This window comes from Tuber melanosporum (assembly GCF_000151645.1).
Source record: "Tuber melanosporum whole genome shotgun sequence assembly, scaffold_43, strain Mel28".
In the NCBI taxonomy this organism is placed as follows: Eukaryota; Fungi; Ascomycota; class Pezizomycetes; order Pezizales; family Tuberaceae; genus Tuber; species Tuber melanosporum.
In genome coordinates this window covers 645,528-654,884 of record NW_003299088.1, presented here as the reverse complement: position 1 = coordinate 654,884, position 9,357 = coordinate 645,528, and the positions used below count along the sequence as shown (strand labels likewise).

Sequence of the window (9,357 nt, the reverse complement as noted above, 5' to 3'; positions counted from 1 at the left end):
CCCTACTTAGGGTAGTTCCTAGGTATCAGATCCCAATATTTCTAACAGAGAAGAGTACTCTTTGTCTCCTATTATTCTGGCTTGCTAACCCTAATCAATTAAAAGAGGATCTGAGATTATTTGGTCATTCAATATCATGTCTCTCATCTATCTTTAATGATGTGGTTGTACATTTAGTTAAGCAGTATAAAAGGCATTTGAGGTAGGATTCTTGGCACCTAAGTGCCGAGAAAATTGAGAAGTATGTAAGGGTAGTGGAAGAGAAAGTAGGAGTAAAAGGTGTTTGGACTTTATCGATGGAACTATGAGAGCTATATGTCGACTAGTTAAGTTTCAGTGAAGGTATTATTCAGAATATAACAAGTGTCATGCTTACAATGTTCAAGCAGTTATGACCCCAGATTGATTACTCTTCTCTCTTATAGGACCATGTCCTAGTCATGAGGGTGACTGGAGAATATACTTAGAATTAGGACTTGAGCAATATCTTCATGCTGTTAATGATGGCCAAAATTCTAATAAGAGGTAGTATTTGTATGACAATCCTGTATATGTACAATCCTATAGGATTATTTGCAGATATAAGCCTTCTGTTGAATATCCATTATCTCCTGCTTTACAGTCAGTAAATGCTCACATATATAGTATGCGTATTAGTGTTGAGTATGGATTTGCTAAAACAATGAATCTTTGGAGATTTAATGGTTATAAAGAGTGGACTACGTAGTGGACTCTCTCCTATTGCAAGTTATTTTATAATTGCATTTTTATTATCAAATATTTATTCCTGTATTTACAGGAATGAAACATGTATTCGCTTTCATTGCAAACCTCCTTTCTTAAATCAATATCTTACTCTTTCGGTTTAAATACATAATATATTTTCTATTCAAAATTTCCCCCTTCTGATTGTGAAATTTCCTCCCTATCTGTATTTTCAGCATTTAGTTTTTTTATAATTGCTTCCAACATTCGATTTCCTTGCTCTTGCTGCACTTTCATCATCTTTCTCTCCTCCAAATCAAGTTTCATTCTCTCTTCTAAAAGCTGTATATGATCCTCCAGTTCTTCCAATTGGCTTCCTCCAGAACCGAACTTCTCTGCTACCATTTTTTACAGAGTCACTTAGGCTCTCAACTGTATAGCTCATACTCTAAATCTCTTCCTTATCTTATATTTCATGTATACATTTTCGAGTTTTCTTCCAAAGTTGACCAATCTGTCGAACAGTATTTTCCTCCTGTTCTGCTATCATTACTGATTGACTTCTACTACCAACAGATTGGTCTTTGGCATGTAATCCATCATTTTTATCTGTAAGAACTTCTGGGTTACTAAAATTTCTCCGTATAGCACTCATGCCTGTGCCAGTACCTACTCTTTTATCTTTTCCTATTACATATTAGCCTTCTAGTTTATTAATTCTTTAGTGGAATTTATTACCACCCTCAGTTCCTTCATCACTATTAGGTTCATCATCATCCTCTTCATCTTCAATATCTGAATGGTAGCACTTCTTATGAGTACTCTGTAATAAATTAAACCAGTGTCTCAGTGCCTCTTTCTGCTTCTTTTCAACCTGTGCTTGTGTTATTCTACTCTGCTCTCGTTCATGCTGTCAGACATTTTCGACTTCAATCCACTTGCCAACTGCTTTATTAAACTCTTTATCCTCTTACACTGTTCCAGACTCTTGACTTTCGATTTTCAGCTGTGCTCAACATGCTGTTACAATACCTCTTACTGTTCCTATATTTCCAGTTTAGAATTTTAAACCAATAACTTAAATGGGTGTTATATACCTGCAGGATCTTCCAACCTAACATTTGCTTCCTGCAATAAGAGTTGTGAAATTGTCGCCCAAAACTGTGTCTTTTTCCCTGGAATGAAATCTCCTTAATTTTCAACATACAACTTAACGAGCATAACCTTATTTTCAGCCAACATATAGGTACGCCGATGTGTCAACTCTGATGTGATAGCAGGTGCCGTGGTTAAAATCTCCATCAAATATGAAATGGTGAGGTAGAGGTCGTTTTTGGTGGTAAAGTAAGGCTTGTTTGATGCAGTTGGTTTGATTCAATATTCATCATCTTTTTCTATTACATGTGCCCAGGCACTAACAAACCACACTAGCTGACAAACTTTTATCCCAACTTTTCACCTTATCAGCGAAATCCCACTTTTTCCCATCTGCTTATTGTCACCACGATAGCGATCCCAAATTCTTGATTGCGAAATCCCCCTACTATTAAAGCACAGTAGTAGTAACTCAAACTCAACGGCCGCCCGCGGAGCTCGGGTCAGAAAATCATAGGTATACACCCCCCTCTCCCTGGTCACCCGCATGAGCCTCCTCCTCCTCCATCGTGCGCGCGGGAGGCTCCGGCCTTGTTATAGCCATGGAATCTCCCTCCTCCCCCTCCTCCCGCCCTCCCCCCGGTTGGGTATCCACACTCCCCCCTTCTCCATTTATGGCATTAGCAGAATTTCGCAGGGTAGCGTGGTCTGTCGGGAAACCTCTTCTTCGGATTTCCTCAAGAATCATCTGAACTCTTTGCTTTTGGCGCTGAATGGTGATTTCGTTATCGTCAATTGCCTCCTTGAGCTCTGGGTCGTTTTGGAATTCTTGTAGCGCTATGTTTGAGCGAGCGAGATGGTAGAGTGAATTTTGCAGGCGAGCAGCTTCTGCATGGAGTTGTTCCAACTCGAGTTCTTTGATTGCTACTAGGAAAGCTTCCTAGAGTTAATAAATTAGCTTAACAATATCCCCAAAACAGATAATTTAGAGGCAATTACCGGGGTAATTGGGGCTGATGTAGCGCTCATATCGGGTTTGTTGGAAGCTCGGATATTACCCAGATGTCCGTGATGTTGGAACTTTAGGAAGAAACAATCTCTCTCCTACGTCATTAGAGGGATTGTACTATGCGCCAAGACATAAACAAAGCTACTCACTGAGTCCCTTCTTTCCTGACGAGAATAGAAACAGAGGTTAGGAATTCACAGGTAGTGGAATCCAGGTTCGGTCCGGTGTTGGGATTCGTGATCGAGAAATCGTGTGATCAACTGTATCTCTGTCCACAGATTCCTCTGGGGTCACTGCATCATACAGATCTCGCTGATCTATCCCTGTTCCTTGGACTACGCGGATCTCAACCCACCATCAGATTTGAGACTTTTTGTAGAGGAAAAGAAGCGCTAAATATTTCTAACTTTAATGCGACTACTGCTATATTGTGCCGAATAGAGAGGGGGGAAATGGGGGGGGGGTTACATATCATGCGGAAGGTGGGTGAATGGGCATCTATTATCCACTCGTACGTGCTGATGTGCGCAGAATTATTACCTCAGCTATAAAAACGCAATACCACCAAATTACAGCAAGTTCTTAGCTTCAAGTTCAACACATTTCACACTGTGAGCCCGGAAAAACCCACTATATTTGACCAGGGCACTTCCTCGGTAGGAGCTTGAGGATTTGGAACAATCATTATTTAGTAGTTTGGCCTACACCGCACTTGCTCGGGAGGTGCACAAAGGTTTTTGAAGAAAGATCGCCAACCTCCTGTCGGGATGGAGGTGATTGGCATTATGCTGGGTAGCGGTGGATATCTCATCAACTTTTATACCTCTTCATATATTTGGGGCGGTACTATTCAGAAAAAACTGTTTAATTGTGTTTAATTGGAACTTTAGCTAGAAGTTCTCTCTCTCCAAGTCCCTCCCCTTATCCCACCTAGAGGAAACTGCTGTCACGATGCCATTTAAGTGGTCCCTCACCGAAACCACTGTTCTAGCCGAAACGGGCACATGCAAATAGTCTATCCACTTTATCCATTCAGTGAAGCGCCGAGGAATACTGCCATACGCTCTAACCGCCGGCCGAAGCCCTTCCATGGTCCGGCTGTGATGGGAGCTGTGAGGGTAGCTAGTGAAAACTACTAAACAGCTGGGCTACACTATCAAATTCCGGTCCATGAAATTGGACATGCACCCGTCTTCCCGTCTAGTATCAGGGACGGAGACCAATTCTTCTTATACCCTTCGGAAGAGATAGATGAGGGGGAAGCTACGTCAAGTGAGGGGAGTTCTCGATGAAAGAGCTCAAGTTAACGTACGAACTTGTAATATTGACTTGATTCTGGCCGAGTACTTGCTGTACCTCAGCTGTAAGTTACTCCTTCATCAAGAATACACAACCTGGCTCCCAGCTCACCCCTCCCTATGCCCCCTTCTTTTCTCTATCAGTCCTTGCCCATTGGCTCCCACACAGCCAGCAGCAGAGAAAGCCCCATCAACAAAGTGGACCATACCCCCACCCCCAGAGGTGCCATCAAACTCATAACCCGGAGCCCCCATCCCCCAAAGTACCCTTAACAGACGACCAGATTGTCTTTGGGATCAACCACCGCACCAAGTCTAGACCGGCTCACATGTTTCCAGGATCCGACCTCACCTGGTGAGAGCAGGACATGCTAGTGAACCACTTCACCCCGCCAACAGCCAGCAGGACAGAACTCTCTATCAGCAGACTTGAAATGACCTACCCGGGGACGTTTCCCCCCCTATAGTCGTCCACAGCTTTGACTGTGAATTGTGAGTGTCGCGGGATTGCAAGGGTTATTACTGGGAAATACGATGCAATGGCACCCGCCAACTGATGGAAGAGAGAATATGGGAGGTCAAGCGGAGGTGCTCAATGCTTTGGGGGATACAAGGAGGGTATCTTGATATTTTCAGAGAATGGGGAAAGAACGATACTAGAGGGTGCGATATGGTAGGGAGCTTAGTCTAATAGGACGCAAGGGGGAAGCGTTAATGAGATGAAAGGCAGTTAAAGACTCACCAAACCTCACTCGGCCATACTGTAGTGTGCCTAGAATCGGAAACCGTAGAAGCAAGAGGGGAAAAAACGTCACCTAAATTTTACCATTATTATTATTATTATTATTATTATTATTATTATTATTATTATTATTATTATTATTATTATTATTAACCGCGTGGACTAATACCAGCCAGAAGTGTCCGAAACAGGGAATTACATTTCGTTTAGGCACCCATATATTATGCGATATTGCTCCCTTTCCCGCAATATACGAGTAACATATGATACCACGACGGACAGCCCCAAGTTTTACCACGCTACTGTAGACTTATCCCTACCAAGAAGCAAACGGAAGGTATGATAATAACATAAGAAAGGATATTCCCCAAGAGAGCGCACATCAAGTGACCGAGTAACAGCCAAGCTAAGCGATGCGAGAAGCCTTATTGAGATAAACCCACCTCCGCAAGTATGTAACATGGTCCAAGCCACGCCCTTCGATGGAAGAAGGGGAAAAAAAGTAAGCTCCGGCACTAAACAAATCCTTCACTTGGCCAGTTTAGTCCATTCCGGGGCCCGGCGTCATATATGCATGCGCGAGAGAGAATACAAGTTCTTAAAAAAAAAAAGAGAGAAATTTTAGGATACCGAGTGATAGCTCGTGCCGTCGCATACAGGATAATATCCCAGGGCATCTATTATCCACCCATCTACACATACTGTACTCTACTACGCCCCGCGGCTGCTACTCGTGCATGTTATCTGAGTGGCTCGCGAGATGAGGCGCCCAGTATGTATCATATGTGTGAGAGGGATCAAAGCATTGGGGATGCCTCCTCCCCTTGCTATCAGGACATGGATAGCTACCTTATGTGCATTCCCTTCGCCAAATCACGTCTTCCAGAGGAGTTCCTTGTGATTATTGTTGGTTTAAAAAAAAAACCCCCCCCATTTGAGGGTAACCTGGGTATCCTAGGCAGTGTGCGCACCCAGGCGGGGCAGGGGGGAGTTGTCCTGTCGTGATGATCTCTGCGCTTCTTCCGTGTTGCTGCACCAAACATCAATAACATTACAGTATCCTGCGGATCGACTTTCAGTATGATACTCTGCTAAATCTACTGACCGCTTTTCTCCTACAAAGTCTCTCCCCCCCCGCAAATGCGGGCTTACATAATAAGAACAAAATCCCTAAGATACGGATACTTTACCCTTCATCGGAACTTGATCCGAACATCTCCCCACCGCCAAAAGCCAAATTCGCGCTAGGGGAGTTTCTGCCCAATCATATTTTCGCTATTCTACTTATAAAGTGTGGCGATTTGGGGGCTCTCGTGGGCACTGGATTGGCTCCGGCTGCACTTTGCTCCAATCCCAACTTTCTTTATCAGATGTAAAGGCAGGTCTCAGTGTGCATAGTGCCTGCACGCCCGCATTGAAACTGCTACCACAACCTTTCAAGATCAATGGTAGATAGACCCAGGGATTAAGAGATTCAGTCCAGTCGTTAGATTTAACTATCATAGTATACTGTACTGTACAGTACTGTACCAAGCCACGCATTCATTCTTATGATATCTCTGAAATTTTGACAATTGATCCCGAGGGCGTACAGTACCCAAACAATGGTTACCACATAATATCAATCCCCCCTACATCTCGGACAATTGAACAACACATCGCACTGGCCGGAAAAGGTGCTCCGTCCGGGTGATACATGATGAGGCAACTGCCGGAACCGAAATTCCCGGCCCATACCCCACAGTTTATATATAAGTCACACTTTCAACAAATATTATACTTTAGCCAACAACACAGTGGGCAGCATCAGAGAGGAGAGCTTTCTTATCAACGTGAAGTAAATATCGGTCGGTACACAAGTACTGTACAGTATCATACCGGGCAGTAGATGATTTTTACTCGGGGTGCAAAAAAGCTCACCTTTTTTAACGCAGATCCAGGGTTTCACGGAAAGCAAGCGTTACGACGTCCATCCCCCGCATCGTAGCTACAGTAACTGTAACTCGTACAGTGCTCGTACAGTACTGTGCCGTGCTAGAAGCAGTCTTTTGGCACAGCTCACTCACGGTGGGACGGAAAGCTTTAGGATGGGTGGTGGGTTACGGTATCTGTTCACTTGGTCGAAAGAGAATGGCGCCAGCCCAATCGGGGTATATGGCCTAGTGATGTCAAAGAGGGAAATCAATAATGAAGTACTCCAGTACGAGTACTCGTAGAATTCGGTGGATATGATGCTATAAATACACAATCGCTACTATCTTGGTGGTGGAGATGCAGCAGGAGTGTGTCACAGATAGCGGTACGAGTACTGGAGTACAGTACGTGAGTACACGAGCACAGAGAGAAGATTTTTGGCATGTGGGACTGTGGGACAGTTGACTCTTCTGTGGGACAGTATCAAACACGCAACTATGTACAGTATCATACAGCATTAATAATTCCCCGGACGTCTGGCAGACTAAAGGTTGCCGTTGCTTGGTAATGCTCGCTTACCGCACCCGCTCAGTTTCTGTCCCACCCATCTGCCGTAGAGCTCCCCACCACTTCCTTTCTTTCTCTCCCTCCTTGATCCTTTCAATCCTTCATTTGTACTGTACAAGCATACCATCTGCCCTACCTGACCACACCGGAATATACGAGCCTCGCCATTACAAATGACACGAACACAAACGGAACCCCCCCCCCTACTGCGGGGAAGTGCAGAGGACGGAGTAAGGCAAGAAGGACCAGATCCTAGCTCAACTCCAACTATATCATGCCGTACCCTACATGAGCCAGACCGGACAGAAGGACGGAAAGCTATATAAACCGCCTTCTCAATCGCCAAACATCAATTCGCCATGAGAAACCCTACTTCCAGAGCAGCGCACAGCGACAAGAAGCACCACGACTCCCTCTATCCCTTCCGCAAGATCTTCATATCTATTTGCACACTAAGCGTTCTCGCCTACGCACTCTACTACAACTCCACCCACGACAGCTTGAACAACACCAGCAACATGTCGGAAGCAGCATACATCCCCGAGGCCAAGGCCCCTCTCGTCGTCGAGAAGACTGAAATCCCAACGCTCGGGGACGGTGAAGTGCTCATCAAGAACGAGGCCATCCCTCTCCAACCCATCGACGCAAAGCAAGCCCGCATCGGTTTCATCCCACTAAAGTACCCGGCAGTCCTTGGCTCAGGCGTCGCCGGCACAGTCGTCGAGTCCAAGAACCCAAACTTCAGCATGGGCGACCGAGTCCTCTCCAACACGCCTGCTTACGGAGCCGGCGATAACAAATACGGAACTTTCCAGAAGTACACTGTCGCCACCGACCTCACCCTGAAACTCCCCGACAGCGTCACCTTCGAGAAGGCCGCCTCACTGGCCGTCAACGTCCCCGTCGCATACTCCTCCCTCTTCGTCGGCCTCGACCTACCCAAGACTGCTCCCAGCGGCTCCGCCCCCCTGCTCATCTGGGGAGGAAGCACCTCCGCCGGTGGGTACGCCATCCAACTCGCCATCAGAGCCGGCTACACCGTCGTGACCACCGCTTCCACGCACAACCACGCATACGTAAAGTCCCTCGGCGCGCAGAACATCTACACCTACGACCAGGCAAAGGAGATCGCCTCCCACGGCCCATTCGCCGGAATCCTCGACAACGCCGGAACCGGTGCCTCGCACGCCGCCATCTGGCGCGTTCTCCAGGAATTGCAGGGGAAGAAGGAGGTTGAGGGCACCATCCTCTCGCTACTGCCCAGCATGGCACCCATTGAGGGATGGCCGGCAAGCTTGCTCATCAAGTTCTTCACCTACAACTTCTCCGAGGAGCCGGCCAAGGAGGAGAAACAATACTTTTGGGCTCCAGGCGGGTACTACTCCAAGCTTGTCGCTGAGGGCATCATCGAGACCCCGGTCGAGGTTCGCAGTGGTGGCTTACAAGAGGTGGAGAAGGCGATTGAGGACCTTTTCCAAGGCGTTAGTGCTAAGAAGTTGGTCATTACCGGGCTTTAAATGGCGGGTCACCGATCACTGGGCTTTACTTAATTTTTTCTTTCTACCCTCACCCTTTTGTCCCTTTTCTAGTCTGGTCCAGCATGTTATGTTATGCGGTAGCCTAGTTTCCGTCCAAATGATCCACGGGAATTCCATCCATATCCCGAAAGCCTTGATGGCCAAACCTCAATAATGGATAAACAAATTTTGTAAATCATCAATAAGCTAGATCCAATCCAAAAATTGCTTTTTTCCCTCCCCATCCACGCAAGCCACACAAACATACCAAATACAATACCGATGTCTTTGTGACCTCCGCTCCGTTACCAAACCGTAAACTACTTTACAAGTATGATACCAGTACGAGTACTTGCTTCTTCCGCGACGGAGCAAAGATCCAGAGATCACCAGAACACCTCCCGAGATCAGGCACAACCCTCATCTTCCTTCTCCAAATATTTATGTGTATATATCTATATATATATATATATATGATAATTATAATGTGTATAAATCACTCCAGCATCA

At 45.8% G+C, this 9,357-nt stretch overlaps 2 protein-coding genes; one reads left to right on the top strand and one right to left on the bottom strand.

Annotated features, from left to right (window-relative positions):
• Positions 1-2,055: 2,055 nt before the first annotated feature.
• GSTUM_00008229001 (uncharacterized protein) lies at positions 2,056-2,349 on the bottom strand (the record flags this gene model as incomplete). XM_002839923.2 has 1 exon in its annotated part: positions 2,056-2,349. The coding sequence occupies one exon, from the start codon at positions 2,347-2,349 to the stop codon at positions 2,161-2,163; it is 189 nt and encodes a 62-aa protein (XP_002839969.1). The 3' UTR covers positions 2,056-2,160.
• A 5,039-nt stretch (positions 2,350-7,388) lies between these two features.
• On the top strand, positions 7,389-9,091 carry GSTUM_00008228001 (uncharacterized protein). XM_002839922.2 has 1 exon: positions 7,389-9,091. Exon 1 carries the CDS (start codon positions 7,690-7,692, stop codon positions 8,845-8,847), a length of 1,158 nt encoding a protein of 385 aa, XP_002839968.1. The 5' UTR covers positions 7,389-7,689; the 3' UTR covers positions 8,848-9,091.
• The last annotated feature ends 266 nt before the right edge of the window (positions 9,092-9,357 follow it).

Excerpts from the sequence above, each read along its gene's own strand:
- GSTUM_00008228001 (XM_002839922.2), top strand. The coding sequence starts at position 7,690 with ATGAGAAACCCTACTTCCAGAGCAGCGCACAGCGACAAGAAGCACCAC.